Source organism: Spermophilus citellus, assembly GCF_964194105.1.
Source record: "Spermophilus citellus genome assembly, chromosome: 15".
NCBI classification, from domain to species: Eukaryota; Metazoa; Chordata; class Mammalia; order Rodentia; family Sciuridae; genus Spermophilus; species Spermophilus citellus.
Genome location: NC_138195.1, coordinates 20,639,785 through 20,664,114, shown reverse-complemented (window position 1 = coordinate 20,664,114; position 24,330 = coordinate 20,639,785). Strand labels below are relative to the sequence as shown.

Below are 24,330 nucleotides of genomic sequence, written 5' to 3'. Positions count from 1 at the left end.
ATTTTATTTGCTCATTTATTGAACATTGGTTTTTCTTATGGTTTCCAACATAATTCTAAATGGGATACTTTTCCTCTCTTTTTAATTATTTTTACAGTTTTTATTGCACTTCTAATATATTCTACTATTTTTTTACTACCTTTTTGTCATATATATGGGGGAGATAAAGCAAATTAGTGCATTTTCATTACCCTGAAGATTTAAAAAGTGAAAGTCAACTTAGCCCTTCTACTCTATAGGGGATGGAAGGAGTCTCTTACACAGGACACTAGACATAAAGGCACAAGAATAATTTTGGATAATTTAAATGAGTTAAAACTTGTAAAGCACTCAAGAAAATGCACAGCCCAGAGTAAAGTCTTTTTTTAAATATTTATTTTTTAGTTGTAGTTGGACACAATACCTTTATTTATTTATTTTTATGTGGCGCTGAGGATTGAACCCAGGGCCTCGCTCGTTCTAGGGGAGTGCTCTACCACTGAGCCCCAGCCCCAGCCCCCCCCCCCCCAGAGTAAAGTCTTTAAGTGATAAATAAAATATATTAAAGTCCAAAGCAATAAATGTAATAATGGAGATGATTTATGGGTATGGGGGAGATGTAAGGGCCTAATTCTGTTTAAAGGGTCAGGAAAAGCTTCAGAAAAGAGAAACTTTGGGCTGACTCTGGAATGGTGGGAGAATTCCAAGCAGAGGGATCTGCATGCAAAGTCCAGAAACAGGAGAGTAACAAGTGGGAGTAAACATTACAACTGGTCCAAAGTGATGGTTTGTAGAGCCTGTCCATTCTATGATGTGAATATACTCATAATAGCCAATTTCAAGCTACCAATGTGAGGTTACAAAAGGCAAAGTGCTACTATAAATGGAATTGTGTGCCCCAAATTTCATATGTATTTGTAGACAGGGCTGTTAGAAAGTAATATGGATCATCAGTAGTTGGGATCATCAGGGTAGGATCCTAATCCAACAGGGCAGACACTTTTTAAGAAGAGGAAGAGACCCAAGAGCTTTTTTTCCCTCTCTGCCATGAAAGGGCACATTAGAAGGTAGCTACTTGCAAGCCAGGAAGAAAGCTTTCACCAGGAACCAAATTTGCCTACACCTTTGGCTTCTCAGACTCTGGAAATGTGAGAAATAAATGTCTGTTGATTAAGCCAGCCAATCTATGAAGTTTTGTTATGGCATCCTGAGCTAAAACAATTAAGAAGACATATGCAGGTAACACTAGGAGCTGACTGCAGCATATCCTGAAAGACACAGTAGTGAGTAGTTCCCTAAATTTTGAGCATAGAAACCCTGGAAGTGAGGGAAAGAAATGATGCAGAAAAATAGATGGATCAGAGAAAAAAGGGGCTTGAATGAAATGTTAAATAACTTGAGTTTTATCCTTCAGGGATTGGATTTGAGGTAGAGAAGGGATATACCTGCGGAGGGCTGGCAACTGCATGCAAATAAAAGAGATGCAACAAGACTTGGGGTAGAAGGCTGGCTGCAGTAGCTAAGGCAACCAGAGGAGATGGAGAAGATGGGATAGGTGTGTAAACTACAGAGGAGGCATAACTGTTGCAACTTGGGGGACTGATTGGATATAGGTAAGAAAAAATAGATGATTAATTGACATACAGGTTTCTAAGTGCATAAGTGCGTATCACAAACTTGACATTAAAAATCCCACCACTTCTTGTATCTTTTTAAGAAATTATTTATTTATTCTAATTTGTTATACACGACAGCAGAATGCATTACAATTCACAGTACACATATAGAGCACCATTTTTCATTTCTCTGGTTATACACAAAGTAGAATCACACCATTTGTGTCTTCATACATGTACTTAGGGTAATGATGTCCATCTCATTCTACCATCTTTCCTATCCCCATGCCCCCTCCCTTCCCCTTCCACCTCTTTGCCCTATTCAAAGTTCCTCCATTCCTCCCATGCTCCCCCCTCACCCCCATTATGGATCAACATCCATATATCAGAGAAAACATTCAGCCTTGGTTTTTGGGATTGGTTTACTTCACTTGGCATGATATTCTCCAACTCCATCCATTTACCTGTAAATGCCATGATTTTATTATCTATCTATCTATTTATTTATTTATTTTAATTAGGTATATATGACAGCAGAATGCATTTTGATTCATTGTTGACAACTGTGATTTTATTCTCTTTTAATGCTGAGTAATATTCCATTGTGTATTTATACCACAATTTCCTTATCCATTCATCTATTGAAGGGCATCTAGGTTGGTTTCACAATTAAGCTACTGTGAATTGTGCTGCTATAAATACTGATGTGGCTGTGTCACTGTAGTATGCTGTTTTTAAGTCCTTTGGGTATAAACCAAGGAGTGGTATAGTTGTGTCATATGGTGGTCCCATTCGAAGTTCTCCAAGGAATCTCCATACTGCTTTTCAGACTGGTTGCACCAATTTGCAGTCCCACAACAATGTATGAGTGTGCCTTTCCCCCCACATCCCTGCCAACACTTATTGTTGTTTGTATTCTTGATAGCTGCCATTAAGACTGGAGTAACATGAAATCTTAAGAGTGGCTTTAATTTGTATTTCTCTAATTGCTAGAGATATTGAACATTTTTTTCATATATTTATTGATCAAGTGTATATCATCTTCTGAGAAGTGTCTGTTCATATCTTTGGCCCATTTATTGATAAGGTTATTTGGGTTTTTTTTTTTGGTGTTAAGTTTTTTGAGTTCTTTACATATCCTAGAGATTAGTGCTCTCTCTGATGTGCATGTGGTAAAAATTTGCTCCCATTCTGTAGGCTGTGTCTTCAACTCACTGATTGTTTCTTTTGCTGAGAAGAAGCTTTTCAGCTTGAATCCATCCCATTTATTGATTCTTGATTTTATTCTTGCACTTATAGGAATCCTGTTAAGGAAGCCAGGGCCTAATCCGATATGATGAGATTTGGGCCTACTTTTTTTTTCTTTTAGGCACAGGGTCTCTGAACTAATTCCTAGGTCCTTGATCCACTTTTGAGTTGAGTTTTGTGCATGGTGAGAGACAGGAGCTTAATTTCATTTTGCTATATTTAGATTTCCAGTTTTCCTTTTGGAGAGGCTATCTTTTCTCTGATATATGTTTTTGGTGCCTTTGTCTAGTATTGAGATAACTGTATTTATGTGGGTTTGTCTCTATGTCCTCTGTTATGTACCACTGATCTACAAGTCTAGTCTATTTTGGTGCCAATACCATGCTGTTTTTGTTATTATTGCTCTGTAGTATAGTTTAAGGTCTGGTTTAGTGATGCCTCCTGCTTCACTCTTCTTGCTAAGAATTGCTTTGGCTATTCTGAGTCTCTTATTTTTCCAGATGAATTTCATGATTGCTTTTTCTGCTTCTATGAAGAATGTCATTGGGATTTAGATTGAATTGCATTGAATCTGTATAGTGCTTTTGGTAGTATGGTCATTTTGACAATATTAATTCTTCCTATTCAAGAACAAGGGAAATCTTTCCATCTTCTAAGGTCTTCTTTAATTTCTTTTTTTGTGTTCTGTGGTTTTCATCATAGAGGTCTTTCACCTCTTTTGTTGATTCCAAAGTATTTTTCGAGGCTATTGTAAATGGGGTAGTTTTCCTAGTTTCTCTTTCAAGGATTTGAAAGACTAATGTATAGAAATGCCTTTAATTTATGGATGTTGATTTTATATCCTGCTACTTTGCTGAATTCATTTATTAGTTCTAGAAGTTTTATGGTGGAATTTTTTGGATCCTCTAGGTATAGAATCATGTCATTGGCAAATAGTGATAGTTGAAACTCTGGCTAGAGTTTCAAGAACTATGTTAAATAGGAGTGGTGAAAGAAGGCATCCTTGTCTTGTTATAGTTTTTAAAGGATTGCTTTCAATTTTTCTTCATTTAGAATGATGTTGGCCTTGGGCTTAGCATTAATAGCTTTTACAATGTTGAGGTATGTTCCTATTATATCTTATCTATATTGTTTCAGAGTTGGTGGGGCTGAAGGCAGAATTTCCATATTCATACATCCTATTGGTAGGCTTCAGTTTGAGCTATTTGCAGTTTGGTCTTAAGTACTTATCTCTTTCATGATGACTGTAGTCAGGAGAAAATATGTTCTCCAATGTTGTGGTTTTTGACAGATTTAGCAAAAGAGAGAATTTAGCATCTGGAAGCTTCTGTCAACTGAAAGAATTCTTTGAATATTTCTCTCTTTAAAAGTTTCTGGTCTTATTAAAGAGTTGTGGACAAACTGCACATTTTTAGACACTTTTTTATCTGGCTTATCCCATTTTGGTCCTTGGCAGACTGTTTCCTTCCCACCTTTAACCATGGGCATCTGGTTCTGAGACATGAGCTCTTTTCAGCCATCTCATGGATTCCCAAGGGCACTGCAGTTCCCTCAACCATCTAGCCAGTTCTTTGCAAGGAAATAAGACACCTGCCTATACAACCAGTTAGCAAAGTCTAAAAATGGAATAAATGATGATCCACATAGGTAAGTGCTGCTAACTTCCAAACCATATAAGAATTCCCTACCTGAGGCTCAAAATGAAAGTCAGACATGTCTCATGAAATTGTGGGCTCAGCCTTCATGGCTCCACTGGCATGTTACTGGGGGGAGTGCTGAAGCTGGAATAAACTGTGGTGTGTGTGTGTGTGTGTGTGTGTGTGTGTGAGAGAGAGAGAGAGAGAGAGAGAGAGAGAGAGAGAGAGAATGTGCACATGCCTAGGGCAGAAACTAGGTTGAAGAATGCAATGAGATGGTGTCTGCACGTGCAGTGCTCTCCTCGGGGACAAGATATCCTTATGTATGCTGCTGGAAGTGGATGTGGGGCTACTGTGAGGCTCAGGTGATACTGACAGAGTCTGGGGTCTATTCCCCATCAGCCTGGAGACAGGTTCAATTAAGACCTCAAAGAGTGCCAACAGGGAGTGGTTTTGACAGAGCTTTTGTGGCACCCACACAATGATGCTTCCACTCAGTGGTGGGCATTGGAGGCCAACATTGTTCTCAAGATGTGAGAACAAACAGCAGATAGCATCAAAGGAGGCCTGATCAGGAATGATCAAGAGACTGGGAGGGTATGAATAAAGAGTTGTCCTTAATATTCAGGTGAGCACAGAAATAATCAAATCTGATTTATCACAGCTCATTGGACCTTATTACTATTATCAGAGGAGGGAGGGCAGGAGAAACTTGGCTTAGACAAAGTATGTTGATCTTTTAATTAACTAAATACTAATCCATTTAAAAAGCTTTATTGAATTAATAGTGAATATTATTCTGCTTCTTCTAAAGTAAGAGGATACAAAAGGATAACTACAACTATGTGAGGAATGATGCATAGTTCCTGTTTGCTACTCCAGCTTCACTTTTCATTTTTCTCCACCCTACTCTGTGCCCTGGAGGCTGATCTCTAAAGTCAGGCATCAGCAGGCTCCTTGGCCCTCCAGCTTTCAGTTGGCTTTGACAATGGGAGACAACAGCATTGGAAATAATAGAGGAAATTGAGGTCATTCTGTATTTATTTCAAGAGGTCTTCTCCATTCTGCTATTCACTTCTGTCTGGGTCCTCCCACTTTTCCTCCAGGCCTATTTGCTAGGGCTGCTCTAACAAAATATTAAAGCCTGGCTGGTTTAAACAAGAGAAATTTACTTTCTCCTAATTCTGCAGGCTGCAAGTCTGAGATTAATATGTTGGCAGAGTTTTTTTTTTTTTTTTTCCTGAGACCACTAACCTTGGCTTGTCGATGACTAATCTTCTCTTTGTATTCTTACACGCTCTTTCATTAATGCATGCCTCTGCGTTTAAATTTCTTATAATGGCAGCAGTCTCAATAGATTAGGACCTACCCTAATGACCTCATTTAACTTAATCTCTTTAATAACCCTATATCCCCAAACAGTCACATTCTAAGGTACTGGGGGTTAGGATTTTAACATATGAATTCAGGGAGACACAATTTAGTCCCTAACAGATGGGCAGAGCTCCTGGTTCTTACTAGCCCCAGGGTTATTTACTGTGCCATAGAGTTTTCCTAAACCTTGCCCACATTTTTATGAAAGTTATTAATGGTCAACTGCCCCATTTGTGGATACCATTTGTTTCTTCTGATTGATGCATAGATCTCTAAAAATACTCCGTGTTAAATGGGTAATCTCATTCTCAAAATTGTTGGGAACTGCTGGGTAAGAACTCTGCTTTCACTTTCAAGCACTAAAATTAATATCTACCAACTAGACCCATTTTGGGGTGGCGGTGCTGCGGATTGAATCTGAGGCCTCTTGCATGGTAATCACTGCCTCTATCACTGAGCAATGTACACAGCCCAGCTCAACAATTTACCACTAGAATTTTCCTTTTTAAAATACATTCAGTTTTATGTGGGATGACCAGAGTGGATATCTATCACTAACAGAAGTAATATAATGGTATTACAGAGCATTATTAAGTCTCCTTCCCAACTCATTTTCCCATTGTCTGGTTTTTGGCTCAAAATGAGAAAGATACACTCTCTTAATCAGGCTTCAAAGATCCGTTTGATAGACACTTCTGCTCCCAGCGGACTTTTGCTGCGGTGCCCTCTTCCAGTGCTGAGCTGAAAAGTTCCAGTTTGGTATTCCCACCATTTCTTTCCTTGGGGGAAGCTTAGCTTCCTTCTTTTGTTCTGTGCTAGCCTATGAGTGCATATCCTCTTTCTTTCTTTTTGTGGCCTGGAGATTACCCTACATCTCCATCCTCTTTATATTTTGACAGAAGATCTGGCTAAATTTCTCAGGCTGGCCTAGAACTTGCGTCCTCCAGCATTCCATGGTCAACTTTTTCCTCGAATGTTCAAAGCTAAAAATTATTATCTGGTTCAAAATCTTCCCTAAGATCTAAGGACAGATACATAATGATTGACCAAAAGTAATAAGACATTTATGCAGGTTCAGTGTGGGTTGCCTGCACTGCTCATTGCCTTAGGGCATAGGGAAGAACAGCGATAAGACCTTTCCCAATTCTTCAGGAGGTCAGAGGTGCCAGAGGATATGAGAGGTAACAATTCCATTGGTTAAGGCGACTTTACCAGTGAGGCACTCAATTGGAGCTGGCTTGCTTCCTCCAGCTTACTTTCTCTTTAGGGTTCATGGTTAAATAGCAATATTTACATTTAAATGGCCAATTGCATATCCCTCTCTCCCTTAGAAACATCTTTTAATTCTTATAACCGCTTTACTAATAAGTTAAAAAAAAAAAAAAGGGGTGATACACTGTTCTCTAGCCACCCAATTAGCCAGAGGCCCAGGTGATAGTAACACCACCCTGCCCCAGGTAGTAAGACCAGACAGTCCGCTTCCTTCAGACCACGTGGCCTAAAGGGTGCTTCCAAAGCAGGTTGGCAGGCCAGCGCGTGCGTCGTCACCCACGCCGCGATGTTGGGGGCGGGGTTTACGGCGGGCAGAGGGCGCATGCGTTACAGCCGATTGGATTGTGTTCCGTGGTGGCACCGGCTTCTCGCTTTCCGTGTGTTGCAGTTACGTGGCCCTCGGGTGAGTGGCGACCAGGTTTACTGTCGATTGGCGGGTGACTGGTGCCGGCTCGGGCTTTTCCAGCGGTCACGTCTTGCGCCTTTGGCTTCTGGCCGCGGCGATGGAGCCTAAAGGTACGGGCGGCCGCGAACCGGTCCTCTGCCCGGGCGCGCGCTTTCTGGTAGGCTATCCTGCGACCGGAAGTGACGCAGCGGCGCGCGCTCCTCTGGGGTTGCCCTGTTCTGGGGCGGGGAGGTGGTAGCTGGCGTCCTGTTTGCGGGTCTTGGCTCCCGGCGGGGCGGGCTAGCGACCACGCATCTACTTCACCGAATTCTTTTGAGGTCCCACGCCCTGTTTGTTCTCTATTAAAATACTAGAGTTGTTTGAGAGAGGTTAGTGTGGTCTGGAGTTTTCTGCGTTGCTATACTCAAGTTGGAGTAGGGGGAAGCAGGATTGAGCAGTCCGCTTGTATATGCTGTAACCTGGTTTTCTTCACAAGCGACCATCTTCACAGCTGTCACCCTGTTCCAAGCTGTGAAGTCGTCATTTTCCCTTCTGAACATCTCCCAGTATCTTCTCATTGCACTTTCTCCAATCTATTATCCCTGCAGTAGCCTAACTGGTTTTTAAGTCGGGTCACAGTGTCATCACTGCTTACAACTCTTCGAAGCCATTCCATTGCACTTGGAGTAAACTCCAAGCTCAGCTTTCCCAGACCTTGCGTGACCTGACTCTTCTTGCCCGCCTCTTCACAGAGTTGTGCGTATGTACAAACAACCCTCCACACCAGGATTCTGCTCACCCCTGGCCACAGAATCCCCCAGTGCTCAAAGGAGAGGACACTGAAGGTAATGTTTTCCCAGATAATTAAGGCTTGTAGTGTGTTACGAAATATTCTGTAGAATTTACAAGATGAATGGAGTTCTGATAATTTCTGTTTAACTCAAAATTGGAGATAAAAAATCCTCAATGTTGCCGTGGCGTACCCCGTTATCCCAGAAGCTCTAAAGGTTTAGGCAGAAGGATCGCGAGTTCAAAGCCAGCCTCAGCTCAGGTGGCGAGGTGCTAAAGCAACCCACTGAGACCCTGTCTCTAAATAAAAAATATAAAAATAGGGGTGGGGATGTGGCCCAGTGGTTGAGTGCCCCTGAGTTCAATTCCTGGTACCAAAAAAAAAAAAAAAAAAAAATTATTGTTTTAGTCTTCTTTCATTTTCCCAAATTCACCAGCGCTTCCCGGCATTAGCAGCTACACATGTTGTCTCTTTGCAAGATGTTCACTCTACTTTTGGTCTGAGTAAATCCTGTTCATCCTTCAGATACTGACTTTATCAGATAGGCCTCATTGACTTTACTCCTACCTCCACAATGTCAGTTAGGTTTCTCTTATTTTTTTTTCCTAAAGAGCTTTGTATTCTGTTCTTATGGTAGTTACCATGATTGCATTTGTATATCCCTGTCTCTATATAGACATACTTTTTAAGATGTCTGGTCTTTCCCAAGAGACTAAACTCTGTAGGGAAAGGAATTAGTTTGCCTAGCACATTTTTTGGTGTAATTGACTCTCAATTATTTGTTGAACTAATGATTTATTTCACTTCTGAAACTCTTCGTTAGCTTTCTTTTTTTTGGGGGGGAGGGTTAATCCAGGGGTGCTTTACCACTAAGGTACCTCCCCAGTCCTTTTTATTTCTTTATTTTGAAACAGGGTTTTGCTAAGTTGTTGAGGCTGACCTCAATCGATCCTCCTGTTGAAGCTTCCTGAGTCTCTGATATTAGTTGTGTGCCACCAGGCCTGGCTTTTCTTTAACTTTCTGATGAAAGCCTTCTGGTTTCCTACCATGACCAGATGCTAGGTGCATTCTCCACCTCTGTATCCCATTTCCAATCCAATCCCTTTCTGGCTTTTTTTTTTTTTTTTTTTTTTTAAATAAACCTTCCAAATAGGATTCCTAACATGTTGTTTCAGCTGCTTTTCTCAACATCAACTTCAGGAACCTTTTGTTCTACCACTTCTACTTTGAAAATCCCCAATAGTGAAAATTTCCCCAAGGAACTACTCATTGCTAGAGAAGGAAATTATACAGTGTTAGGAAGTATTGGCAGTCCTTGGTTTTGGGGAGCCAACAGCAGGTACCCTTAGTATTCATTCTGCATTAGCCCTCTTGTGTTTTTAAATAGACATTTGTTCCAGAATTCTATTCTTCTCCATCCCCCATCCCAACTTTGTCCCCTGACCCAGGAAGTGCCCAGATGTCCTATCTGATGGGATATTTTTTCTGTGGTCCACTTCAGCTTCTTTCTGTATCTGTAGATAGGCACATCAGGAGTTATTCTTTTGCCAGAATCAGAGAAATAGGCATCCTTCTTTCTGTTCGTTTACACCCTGGACCTTCTGCTGCTGCACAGCTTTCTGGTTAGGTCATCTCTGTATCTCTTTCAGTCATTACATTTTCTCATTTTTCTTGCCTTCATTTTTCTTTCCCCACTTGCCAATAGATCTCTTATTACTTTATCATTCCATCTACTTCCCTCCCATAGCCAACCTCCTTAATTAAAGGAATAGTCCACTCCCTTATAGGGTGCCTCATCTTCTGCTGACTTCATAAACCACTGCAGTCTGGATTTTGTCTCCATTGCTCCATTGAATCTTCTTTTACTAGATAACCCAGTGACCCAGTCATGTCCAAATTCACCAGACCTTTTCTTGATTTCCTTATGTGAATATGCCCTGTCGTTTTCTACTTTTAACCATTCCTCTTACCCTTTTTAAAATTATTAGTTGTTTCCCCAAAATTTCTTTATTTTAAATCTTGTCTTTGCACTACAATACTATTAATATTTTTGGTTGAATTGACTTTTTTTTTTTTTTTAACTTAAAAAATAAATCTGGCCTGGGAAGTAGCTCAGTCGTATGGCACTCGCCTAACATGCTTGAGACCCTGGGTTCAATCCCAAGGATTGGGAAACAAACAAAAAGCCCCCCACTCCCCCCAAAAACCCACCTCTTGCATGCAGATAAGAAAAATGAAAACAGAAGTGTTTCTTATTTAGAGGCTCTTAGAAAAGCTCTGAACAAGAATCCTGCCCCTTCTATTGCAAAGGGAGACCAAGCTGAGCCTTTCTCTAAAAGATAAACAGAAGGCCTCAGAATGGAGGAAGTTTCTCCCTCTGATGCTGGGAATTGAACCCAGGGGCGCTGAACCACTGAGCTACATTTCCATCCCTTTTCACTTTTTATTTTTGAGGCAGAGTCTTGATAAATTGCTGAGGCTCGCTTTGAACTTGTGATCCTCCTGCCTCAGCCTCCCAAGTTGCTGGGATTATAAATGTGCACCATTGTACCCTGCAACTTTAATCTTTTCAGTGTTAGCCTCTTTTTACCCTCTAAAATGATGACATCTGGCACTCCCCCCCCCCCACTTTTCCCTTCTGCTTCCTTTCTGACAGTCTTATTTTTTTTGTGTGACTGGATTTACTGGTAACTCAGTTACCCAAACCAAACTTTGTACTTTAGATTTATCTGAACCTTACTTCTTTTCAGCAGATATTGAACACACCTCCTCTAGGTATTAAACCATGGGCCAGGGGTTCAGGTCTTAGCTCATCCATGATGTTTCTTGAGCCCCAAACACAAAGCATTTTTCCCTCTTGTCAGTTCATGTGGCCAGTAGTTGACCTGCCTTATTGTGTTGTTACCCCACATGCTGAATCTCCAGCACAAAGTGAGCCACTTTGGGGCAGATTATTCTAAATTCATGGCAACTTTGTATCTTAGTGCTTGGTCTCTGGGATTGTTTTATTTAATGAGGAATGAGTGGGTGGGTGGGAGGAATTTGTGATCATTTCATAGAAATAAAGTTTCAGAAAACCTTAATTTATTCATGGTTAAAATCAAGTCTGTCTCTTGATTATTGTGTTACTTTTTAATATATTTATATGTTACACAAGTAATTGAGTGAATATATTCTCTTTCAGGCAGTTCCTAAGTATATGAATAAAATGTAGATACTTCCTTTATTTTTTTCTGTTCCCTTCACTTCCTCCTCCAACTACTGTATGTTTGGTATGCATCTTTTCAGATCTTTGTGTGCATTCCATACACACAGATGCCCACATGTGTCACGCATGCCCACATGTGTCACGCATGCCTACATGTGTCAAGAACCATAAATGTGTTCATAGTTTTATATCAACACCACAGAAAATATATAAAGGTTACCTTAAACTATTAAAACATGCTTAGTAAGCATCCTTGTATAAGTAGAAATGTCTCTGACTTAGAACTTAACATTTTTTTAACTTTATAATGGTGTGAAAGTAACTTGCATTCAATTTGAATTTTGCTCATTTCCTGGGCTAACGATATGCAGTATGATCCTTTTCATGATGCTAGGCAGCAGCAGTAGCTACAGCTCCTAGTCAGCCACATCATGAGAAAGAATAACTAAGGCATTTGGGTGTTCTATATTTCTCTGGAATTAATACCTTGAGCTAGAGTTGGCTGGGCAAAGGTCATGTGCAATAAAATTTTGGTAGATATTGCTAATTTGTCCCCCAAAAGGGATGTATTAATTTATGTTCCCACCATGAGTGGGTGAAGGTGGGTCCTGCTTCTTGTCTATATTGAATATTACCATGCCTACCAAACTGATGAGTGAGATATTATATTGTATAATGAAATGGAGATATTTTTGATAATATTTTTGTTAATTTCACTGAGATTCTCATTTGTTCAAAGTTCTAGATAGATGTTTAGCCTCAAAATTTTTAGTGTCAGATTCATACAGAAATTCTCTCCTTATGTCACAGACTCATAAATTATAGTTGATTGTGCTACTCTAATGTAAATCATTTGTATCTTAGCACAGTGAAAATGCTAACAGGAAAGACAGCAGCCAGACTACTTCAGCTGTTGGGAATGTTCATAGTGTCACTCAGGATTGTGTTGCTGGCATTCTCAGCTGGCTGCCCAGATGTCCTTGTTGATGCTACTGCATTTTTTTTCTTTTGTTTAATTTTTCTTATTTATTATCAGAAGATTTATAATTTGTGTCCTTTTTAGAAATTATTACTTGGAAATTTCAATTTATGTAATTGGAAGGTTATTACTTGATACTTTAAGAAATCAGTGTATTAATTATACAATGTTGAAGAAACTATATAATGATCAAATCTCTATGATCAAAATATTTCTATCCTTTTAGATAGTCTGTACAAGATGCCAAATGAAGAAATCTCTCACTCAAGTCAAACTCAGGAGCAAGACTGTTTACAGAGACAACATATTAGTACTAATGAAGAATCATCAACTGAGCAAAAAAATGATGGGGATGCAGAGAAGAAGGAGCACCTCCCTTCTCCTTCCTCCGACTTTGGGCCCTCTACTTCTACTGAGGGCTGTACATCAGCAGCTGCAAGGAGAGGTCCAGCCCTGCTGCACATTGACAGGCATCAGATCCCAGCTGTGGAGCCCAGTGCACAGGCCCTGGAACTGCAAGGCCTGGGCGTGGATGTTTATGACCAGGCTGTGTTGGAGCAGGGTGTGCTTCAGCAGGTGGATAGTGCAATCCTTGAGGCTAACCGCGTAGCACAGCTCGTTGATGCTGAGAAGGAGTATCGTTCAGTCCTGGATGACCTCATGTGAGTGTGGCCCATGTCTTTTTTGAGAGTTTATTTTTAAACATGGCAGAGAAATCTAGGTAATACTTATAATATTCCAGAAATGTAAGAGATGTATAGAACCTGTTTTTTGGGAGATAGCATCAGTAAGGGCAACTCTCCACTTTGACTTTGGTCCTTGTCCCTTCCCTTAGGAGCAGTGATGCACACAGCCGTGTTGCACACAGTGGTTTGGGGCTCAGCTCAGCCCAGCCCACAAAGGCCTATCTTGTGCATAGTATCCCGAAGAGGTGCTATTTAGGACTCATTGCCATGTGCTGTGTAGTCTTAGGAGAACTATGCCTGAATTTGGGCAGTTTCCTATTTGAAATACCAGAAATATACTGCCCCTTTATCACAACCCTGTAGTTTCTTTTCAGCTTGCTGTCCTCAGATTGAGTGTTCAGTCCCTTGGCAGTTTTTTTCAGATTTGCATTTCTAGAAATAATAACTGCCTTTCCTTTCCTTTCTTCTGTCCTACTTTTGACTTTCTGTAAGGAAAGATGAAACATGGAGACCTCATTTTCACTGACATGGGCTCTGTTGAGCATAGTGTATTGGTGGACTGGGCCAGGCTGTGGGGTGAGGACAGGAGTGGGGAAGTTGGGGAGAGTTAAGCTTACTCATCATTGTCATAGGGCTGAGTTTGGGACAGGTCAGGCAAGCAAGAAAGAGAAACTGAGCACTAGACTGGCTAGTGCTCAGGCAGTGCGAGGCAGTATTGAGGTAGCTGGGGAGGGAGTGTGTGGAATCTGTGGCTTTCTGGTTGGGGAGTCTATAGTAGTGGTGCTGTTGGTACTTTTAGCACGTATCATTTGCTAACAGAAAATTTGTAATTTGTGCCCTTTTTTAGAAATTATTACTTGGAAATTTCAATTTATGTAATTGGAAGGTTATTACTTGATACTTTAAGAAATCAGTGTGTTAATTATTACAGTGTTTCTGGTGTGTTCTCTTGGCTTCTTTTTTGTTTTAATTTAAATTACCTTTTTGGGGGGGCCTTTTGAATAGTGGGTGCTCTTGCATAGTTGTTAGTGACCTTGAGTGTTGAGGACCTCAGTTCCTTATAATGACATACCTTTTACATTTGATCTTGAAAATGTGTCCACTTCCTCTGGAGGTTAGAGATAGGAAAATGCTGTGGATTCTCAAGGCAGAGGACACTATGGCTGGAGATGTGGTACTTTAGATGGCCAATAACTTGTATTGTTTATCCTGAAATCCACAAAGGATACAAACAGCAAATTGTACAAGTGTCCAGAAGATTGAATTTGTGTTTTGAAAATTGGAAGCTATAATTCTATTATTCCTGTTTTAGGAATAATTTTGGTTTTTTTTTTCTTTCACATAATGAAAGAAAAATATTGTCACAGATTTACAGTTTATATAAGAAAATGTTTAGGAAATCCTTTCAAGGATTTCCAGACTTTGGGAGGCTTCCATAATGGGCTTTAAAAACCTGTGTATGCATTTCTTCATAAAAAAGGGCAATGTATTACATGTTGTCCTAACAGCGTCTTGAATAAAGTAGACAGTTAAAAAATGGTTGTAGAAGGAATGAATCAGTTTAAAAATGGAATTGAGCTGATTTAAATCAGAAAAACAAAAGAAAACCACTAGTAGTTATCTTAAACTTCTAGTCTATTTGTGACCAATAAGAATGTGCATTCTGTTTTAGTTTCTTTTTAGTTCATAAGAAGTAGAAGAGACATGTTTCTAGCATTTGTCTTATTATTATATGATATAAATGTTACCATAGTGGAAAATAGATAATTTATCTTATTTTTCAGGTCATGTACAACATCTCTAAGGCAAATCAATAAAATTATTGAACAGCTTAGCCCTCAAGCTGCCACCAACAGAGACATCAACAGGAAACTAGATTCTGTAAAACGACAGAAGTATAATAAGGTGATTCCAAATAATGCATAAAGTATTAACACTTTTGAAAAAGTCACCATGTGAGCCCACTTAATAATTTAAAACATATTCTGGGAAGTATTTATAAGATGTAAAGCAAATGTTTTTCCTTGTAGAGAAATTTTGAGTCACTTTTATATGTTTAAATTGTTTCCCTTATACATCCTTAGTTATACAATATTTTTAAAAACCCATACACATAGACACACATATATATATATACTATACATGCCTGTATGCATCCGTGAGTACATAGTTGAGAGTAGTTCCTATTTGACTCTGCATGCTTTCCCACTCTGTTCACTTACATAGTCTTTCTAGTGTGACCATTTCCTTTTGCTCTAGTCTGGTGTATTGGTCTCTCACTTAAATCTCCTTGTTTCCTGTGGGCTTTGTTTTTCTGTTTAGTTCTTGGTAACACTGATTGTCTTCACCCCTGCACAGTGCTTCTGCTGCTTATTCTGAGAGGCTGGTCCTTCATCCTTACCTTAAGTATTCCATTCACTACCCAGATGCATAAGGTCAGAGAACTTAAAGAGTTGGGAAGATCTATTATGTAGGATGTTGTTTTTATGAGGTTTGGAACTTTTTGTTTTTTGGTAGGAATTATGTATACCTTTATGAAAGTAATTGCAGTAAATAGGAATGACTAGTTTTGTTCATTTCAATTCTGCCTTGACTTATAGTCTTGTGCTTACAGTTGATCATTTGCAGCAGGTGGGGGTCCTTGTATTTTTAAGTTCTACTTGTGGGGGCATATAGTCTCATTTCATGTGGTCCTCCTTTTAATTTCCACCCATCAATTGATTATCTTTACCACCTGTCTCTCTCACTTTTGGAATTGCAGCCCACAAGTCAGAGCTAGTATTTGTTTTATACAGAGAGGATCCCCCCAAATCAGAAAGGAGGCATCTGGCCTCTTGTGGGAACATGTGAATTGATGTGCAGAGACCTTTGAACTTCTTGGGCTTCTGGGAGACTAGGATTTCAAGGATGGAGAACAAACTTTAGGCCACTTCAGAACCTTGTCTAACTTAATTATATTTTCCTGTCTTTCTTTTTTCTTTTTTTTTTTAATATTTATTTTTGAGTTTTCGGTGGACACAACATCTTTGTTTGTATGTGGTGCTGAGGATCGAACCCGAGCCGCATGCATGCCAGGCGAGCTACCGCTTGAGCCACATCCCCAGCCCAATTTTCCTGTCTTTCTTTATCAGCATCTTGATGTTTAGAGATAAACTATTCAGAAAGAAAGTGTTTTAAGTGGGATTTTGTTGAGAGAAAGACTAAGAAAAAATTGTAAGTCATTGTAGTGTAGTGTTTATGTTCAGGTTTCCTACTTGCTCCATACTCTTATTTAGAGTTGAAGCGTTCTTTTTTTTCCAGTGGTGCTAGGGATTGAATGAGGTTCTCATGCATGCTAGACAAGTGCTCTACCACTGGTGAAATTGAAACATTCTTTTTCTTGTAAAAATGATCCAAGTACTCTAGGCCCAGTTAATTGGGAAGCTATAGGAAGGCCACAGTATGAATTTTGATGATATCAAGAAAGATAAGACAGAGGAATCTAGGGCAGTCAGGGTAAAGAAGCATGGCAAAATGTATTTGCCTTAGAGTTTTATGATTGGATAGAACACTATAAAAGATGTCATAAATACGGTAGGTTATCTAAGAAGAGTGATTTTTTTAAATATTGAACACTGTTTTTTATTTCTCATCCCTATGTCCTTTTGCCCTCCATTGGCTGCTCAGGTCAGAAGCACAGAAAAGTTTAATGATGTATCCAGTATGCAAAGTTTAATGATGTATTCCAGTATGGGGAAGTGGGTAGGCAGGGAGGGCAATTCCACTCTTCCTCAGTTGGTACATGCGATTTAAGTGTCCAGTTTAAGTGCCCAAGAATGGGGAAAGCTCTATGCCACACAGTGAGGAACACCTGTGGGGCAGGCATGTCTAAACAACAGGATTGCTTCAAGATTAACTTGCTGCAAGAAAGTGAGAGTTGTTCAAATAAGGCTGTGTATAGTAATAGTAATGTAAAGTTTATTTTACTCTTCATTAAAGTTTTTAAATTTCATAGTGCTATTTTATTTAACAATAAACCACCGCATTATCCTGTTCTGTATTTGGTATTTATCTTTCAAGGAACAACAGCTAAAGAAGATCACTGCAAAACAGAAACGTTTGCAGGCCATCCTTGGAGGATTGGAGGTAAGAGTGGAACTGGATCATGCCAGCCTGGAGGAAGAGGATGAAGGTGAGGACACTGGGAACAGTTTCTTTGTGTTTTTGTTTTTTTTTGTTTTTTTTTTTTTAAAGAGAGAGGGAGAGAGAGAAAGAGAATTTTAATATTTTATTTTTTAGTTATTGGCGGACACAACATCTTTGTTTGTATGTGGTGCTGAGAATCGAACCCGGGCCTCACGCATGCCAGGCGAGCGCGCTACCGGTTGAGCCACATCCCCAGCCCCTTCTTTGTGTTCTTGAATTAATGCCTCTTTATATATGCCTGGGCTTTGAGAAAAATGCCTTTCTTTGTCTTAGTGTTAGACTGGATCTAGGAATATTTTACTCTCTACACTTGCAAAACCAAACCTTTTCAGTCAGATCAGGTTTTTAGAGAATTTAAAGAAAAAAAAATGTGTATATATGTGGGTGTATATGTACACACACACACACACACACACACACTTTTTTTTTTTTTTTAAAGGCAGGGGTGCCTTACCACTGAGCTACATCTCCAGGCCTTTTTTAAATTTTTTGGCCAGGGTCTTACTAAGTTGCTGAGGGTCTTGCTAAACCTCTGAAGCTGGCTTTGAACTTGGGATTCTCCTGCCTCAGCCTCCCAAGTCATGGGGACTACAGGCCTACATCACTGTGCCCAGCTTGAAAGTAAATTTTTAACTCAATTCTCTAGAGGCTGCTGATGGACGTTTAGTGTTACATTTAATAAATTGGAAATTCTAAACATGGTTATATAATTAATTTGATAATGACACTAATATCTTGATTGAATTACATTTTGAAAGCCCAGCATCATCAATCAGCATCTGTAGAATTGCTCTCACATTTCTTTAAGGATCATATTTGGCAGGCTTTCCAAGCATCTATTCTGTTGTATAAGAAAAGACATTCAGGTTTTATCATAGCCATGATTTCATTAAATTACTGCTTTGGATTATTGTCTTTTGGAAAACCTTTTTGGAAAATGCATAAGCTCTGGAACTAAATATCTTTGCAGGTGTGTGTGTGTGTGTGTGTGTGTGTGTGTGTGTGTAGAAATTGTTAGTCGCTGCTCATTTTACTGCCTGAAATTTAAATTAAGCTTTCTTAGTATAAGCGCTTCAAGCAAATATTTCCTACTAGCTCTAATATTCACTAAGACAAGAGTATTGTTCTGAGATGTGCTTTTTAAAGTTCAGTCTCACAATATTCATTATCTTAGGACCAGTGCTTTCTGCACCTGTGGTACCATACTTCTCATTGGTTAAGGATATTTGTGCTTGTCTAGCTGTCTAAAATCTGCTTTTACTTCCTATTGCTACTTTGGTAAAACTTTGCCCTGGGTTAAACGATACCTCCTTAGACCTTGCCTCCCTCAGTCTTTTGACAGCGTTTGATACTTCTGTGCCATCTGGGATCCTTATCTTTTTCCTGGTTTTCCTTTCTGCCCTGTGCCTAAGTCTGTTGCGTTGTTTTGGTCAGCTTTTCTGGTATTATCACAAATGCTGATTCCTCAGGATTTTTTTGTTGAGCCCCTTTCTCATTCGATTTCCTCTCCCCAAATATCATCTACTCACATGGCTTTGCAGCCACTTACTATCTTACAGATATGTTGCCGTCAGTTTTTGAGTTCCTGATTCCTATGATAGCCCTCCATCTGGACACCAGCCATCACCTGGAACTCTGATCTTTCTTACCATCCTATCTCCTCCACTCTGTCTGCTGAGGCAGTAGAGCAGAGGGCCTGAGAGCACAGTTTTAGCTCTCCATTGCCAGGTGGAACTTGGCTGTGTTCTTTACCTAAGTCTCTCTGAACCTGCACAGTATGTGTAGGTGTAGCAGCCCTCCCTCATACTTCCCTGAGGCTTCCTTTCCCCAGCTCTCCACATAGTAATCCATTTCATAAGGTGATTGTGAGAATTACCTGATAATAATTTCTTAGAAGTGGATGAGAACAGATTATAAACAAAAGGAAACTTTGACTTTGCCACTGTGAACTGGAGGGTGACAAGAGTGTATACCCACACCTTTCCTATTTATTTCTCTGGACAATATAGGAACTAAAGAAAGGAAATACAAAGTGTAAGGATGACAAAGAAGAAATAAAACCATCATTAATCATAGAATTTTTGATTGTTTATGTAGAAAATTCAGAAATTGGGGGCAGGGGATGTGCTTAGCGATATCATTGAATATAGGATCAACATATAAAAACTTGTCATTTTTATATGCCAAGAAAAACAAAATATAAAATTTAATAAAGATGCCAGTTACATTGAAAATCAAATACTTAGAAAGAAATTTAGCAAAAAAAAAAATGTGTTTTTTCTCAAAGGCCAAATGTTCTCTCTGATATGCAGATGTTAACTCACAATAAGTGGGTGGGGTAGGGAAAAATAAAAGTATATTGGATTAGACAAAGGGGAATGAAGGGAAGTGAGGGAGAATGGGAATAGGAAAGATAGTAAAATGAATTGAACATTACTTTTCTATGTTCATATATGAATACATTACCATTGTAATTCCACATTATGTACAACCATAAAAATGAGAAGTTGTACTCCATGTGTGTATAATGTGTCAAAATACGTTCTACTGTCATGTATAACTAAAAAGAGCAAATTAAAAAACAAAAAGAAAATAATGAGGTTTTCTGCAGTGTTTCCTACATACAAAACTAAAAAAGGTCACCGAAAAATCAAAGACAAGTAAATGGAGATACACTGTGGTTGTGAATTGAAAATACAATGTTGTAGAGATGTCATTTATCCTAACCAGCTATAGTTCCAGCGCAGTCCCAATATACATCTCAGGTTTTTGTTTTGTTTTAAAGCAAAGGGCATGAGGGAGGAAATCTAAAGTTGAGGTTAGAAGTCATTAACAATCCAGTTCTAAAATTTGTATAAAGGTGTGTTGGGCCAAGAATAGCCAAAGCAATCCTGAAGAACAAATATCAAGAACTGTCATATAGCTGATGTAATTAAGACAGTATAGTAATGACACAAGGATATACAGACAGACCCCTGGTATAGAAAAGAGGGCCCAATAAATAGGCCCATGCACATAGTATCACTTGATTTATGGCAAAGCTGGCAGGCAATGCTGTTGAAGAATGGACTTTTTAATCAGTGGTGCTGGGTTAATCCACATAAAAATAAAAGAAATCTTGACCTGTTTCACTGTGCACAAAGATAAATTCTGAGCAGATGATATATCTGAATGTTGATGGTAAGACAAAGCATTTAGAACATCCTATAGAGCAAACATTTTCATGATTGTGGTGTAAGCAAAGACTTAAATAGGACACAGAAATGCTCTTTGTAAGGGAAAAGATTTATTAAATGGACAGTATAAAAACTAAGAACTGGGCTGGGGTTGTAACTCAATGGTTGAGCACTTTCCTTGAATGCGTGAGGTACTGGGTTTGATCCTCAGCACCACATAACATAAATAGATGGTATTGTGTCCATCTACAACTAAAAAAATATTTTAAAAAAGCCTAAGAACTTCTGTTTGTCAAAAGATAGAATTTAGAGAGTGCAAATGTAAGCTACAGAGTGGGATAAGATATTTGTAGAATATGAATGAATCATAGGACTTGAATCTAGAATATATAAAGAACTAGAAATCTTTATTTTGTGAAATGTAGATGGATTAAGAGAAAAATGGGTAGAAGACTAAAACATTTTCTACACAAAAGAGGCTGTCCAAAGGATCAGTAAATCTATGAAAGGTGCCTTGTTTCATTAGTCATCAGGAAAATTCCAAGTTATAGCCACAATGTGGTATCACTACATACCTATTAAAATAGCCAAAAAGGAATGGCAAGAATATAGACCAGTTGGAACTTTCAAACTTTGCAAATCTGTTTGGCAGTGTCTACTAAATCTGAATATACTCAATTATATATGTTTATTGTTAAAGGATGTGTATGAGAATATTCATAGCAACATTATACTTAGCAGCCCAATTCTAGAAACCACCCAAGTACATTAACAGTGGAATGGAAAAATTATAGAATACCAGCAATAGTAAGAGCTAACAAATGGCAGCTTCATTCAACAAGTTAGTGTGGCTTTCACAAGTGCAATTCTGACTAAAGGCAGGCACATAGAGGAGCACAAACTTTCCATTGATATGAGGTACACAGCCATGCATCACTCATCCATAGAGTCAGGCCTGTCATTATCCCTGGGTCGGCTGGAGGTGGCACCAGCTACACCTAGGGGGATGCTAGAAATTTCTGTTATTTAATCTGAATGCTGGTGCATAAATATTTTTTCTGAATATTCATTGAGGTTATAATTTGTGTACATTCTTGTATATTTTATTTCAGGAGAGCAAATTTAAGGAAAAACTGGCTTGTATAAGAATTATAGATTTTAGAATATGGATTCCTTCCTGTTAAATCATAAGTTTTTTGGTTTTCAGATTATGTGGTAAAGTAATTTTTTTGTTGGAGATTAATTTCAACTAGTGAGGGAGGGATTTCTACATGACTTTATACTTACAGGGGAAGATTCTCCATGTTGAGGGGAAATTTCTCTGTATTGTTAGGAATGTAACCATTATTCACATATAACTGTAGGACTCAGTTAACTTAATTTAATTTTTAAATAGCTACAGTTGACTGGTAAATACTTGGTGAGCAGTACAGAGATAACACTTTGAATTTTTCCTGTTTAGATACATGGTGATGCCTGAGATGTCTGTTTTAATTTTACTGTCTTGAATTTAGGTCCATCTGAATGTTGATACTAGCAAAAATATGGAAACTTGGATATTATTTTTTTCTTGTGGGCTACTCTTCTGTTGATAATTTTTATAGTTCTAGGCCTGTCTTTGGTTATACAAAGTATATTTATAATGTGATATTTAAAACTTTAAATTCAAGTGTATTTTTTTTAACTGAAAAAAATTTATACATGTTTTTAGGGTGCTATGTGATATTTCAATAAATGTGTATATTGTATAAGGTATAATTCAGGTTGAACATATCTGTGTCTTCAAACAGTTATCATTTTTCTATGGTGAAAACGTTCAAGCTACCTTTTCTTGCTTTTTGAAATATACAGCATGCTATTGTTATGAAGAGTTACCTGCTGTGCACACCAGAACTTCCTAACTATAACTCAGTACCTTGAGTAAGACCATTCTTCCTTCCCCCTGCTCTCCCCAGCCATTGCCATCATTCTGATCTCCACTTTTATGAGCTCAGCATTTTTAGATTCTGAATATGAATGCAGTCATATAGTACTTATTTTTCTGTGAGTAGCCTATTTCACTTAGCACGATGATCTTCATTTCCATTCATGCTGTCCCAAATGAGAGAACTTCATTTTTTTTTTTAATGGCTGAATAGTATTCCATGTTGTATATATACCACATTTATATGGTATGATATTTTGAAGAAAAGTTACTGAGAAGTCATCTTTTTGAACAGGACTATATTAAGTGCTATAATATTTATACTTTATTACATTCATGTTTTTATATGAATTATTGGTAGGTGCCTACTTGAACAAGTGAATATTTCCAATGTACTCTTGGGAAGTTTTATGCTAGTCACATTATTGTTGCTCTTTCAGAGCCGGGGCCATCCTGTCTTGGCAGTATGCTCATGCCTGCCCAGGAGACTGCCTGGGAAGAGCTCATTCGCACGGGTCAGATGACACCATTTGGTACCCAGGTCCCTCAGAAACAAGAGAAAAAGCCTAGAAAAATAATGCTCAATGAGGCATCAGGCTTCGAAAAGTATTTGGCAGATCAAGCAAAACTGTCTTTTGAAAGGAAGAAGCAAGCTGCTAATAAAAGAGCAGCCAGAAAAGCCCCAGCCTTGGTCATGTCTAAGGCTGGCCCAGGATCACATGAAAACAAAACAAATCAGAGAAGCAAAGTTCTCTCAAAAACAGACAAGTGCTTGAAAAAGCATATCAGGAAGCTCCAGAAGAGGGCACTGCAGTTCCAGGGGAAGGTGGGGTTGCCAAGAGGGAAGAAGCCCCTTGAGTCAGAGGCCAGGCCAAAGTCAGAGGGAGATTCTGAGAGTGGGGAGTCTTGGTCCTGTCTCACAGAGCAGGAAGAGGAGGCAGAGGCTGGCCTGTGTGGAGATGCCACTGACTATGAACTGAGGCCTGTGCTCAAGGGCAGGAAACGCCAGAAGAAAGCCTCAGTGCAGGAGGTTGATGACGATTTTTTCCCAAGTTCTGGGGAAGAAGCTGAAGCCAACGGAAGTCGAAAAGTAGTGAGATGCCAAGATGATGGCGATGAAGATTATTATAAACAGCGATTAAGGTGGGTCTGCAGGGATTGTGAGTACATTGTACTGCTTTCTTGATGTTAGGCAGCAGCTTTATTAATGAAACGTAAACATTCTAGGTCCAGCTTACTTTTCTAGACTCCCATGTACAAAAGGTTGGGCTTCCTGCAGCTCTAACGTGCAAGAAATAGGAGCCAAGGTCTCAGTGGACCTCAGACCCCAAATCCTTGTAATTCCAGGTCTTGAGCCACACTTGGGGGCAAGTCTAAGGTGAAGAGCTTAAGAGAAAGTCTAGGGAAAGTGCATAGAGAATACTGATGTGAGAGTTGTGTGGCTTCTACTCAGAGTGGTCACACTGTAGTAAGTGTAACAAAAGGAAAAGATTGTGTTGTGTATACTGTTTTTTTTTAATTATTTATTTTGAAGCAGAATAGTAATTTTAGAAGTCTTTTAAGCTTACTTTCTTAAATCCCTCCTTCCTTGTCTTGAGAAAATAGTCATCTACAGAATTATAAACCTCTGTTGTGTCAGAAATGTACTTTGTGTGTACAATGTACCTTCCTTTTCACTGATTTTTTTATGCCAGAGACTGACTTTGTCTTTTGCCTCTGTGACTTTATTGGTATATGATACAGGTGAGATGAAAAGGAAGTGAACAGGTGTAACATGAAGTCAAAATTGCCATCACCACATGGTTTTTTTCGAGCCTGGCAATCTGTACACCACAGGCCTCTCTGCAATATCTCACCGAGTGCTCTAGATC

The 24,330-nt window shown here is 39.0% G+C and overlaps 1 protein-coding gene across 1 annotated transcript in view; it reads left to right on the top strand.

The window, feature by feature from the left end:
- The first annotated feature begins 7,539 nt into the window (after positions 1-7,539).
- ERCC6 (ERCC excision repair 6, chromatin remodeling factor) overlaps positions 7,540-24,330 on the top strand; it is an 83,011-nt gene continuing 66,220 nt past the window's right edge. The window contains exons 1-6 of the mRNA XM_081268501.1: positions 7,540-7,642; positions 8,264-8,356; positions 12,715-13,150; positions 14,959-15,079; positions 17,234-17,345; positions 22,900-23,602. Of these exons, the coding sequence (XP_081124627.1) occupies positions 7,630-7,642; positions 8,264-8,356; positions 12,715-13,150; positions 14,959-15,079; positions 17,234-17,345; positions 22,900-23,602 (1,478 nt within the window). The 5' untranslated portion in view covers positions 7,540-7,629. The remainder of the gene's footprint in view (positions 7,643-8,263; positions 8,357-12,714; positions 13,151-14,958; positions 15,080-17,233; positions 17,346-22,899; positions 23,603-24,330) is intronic.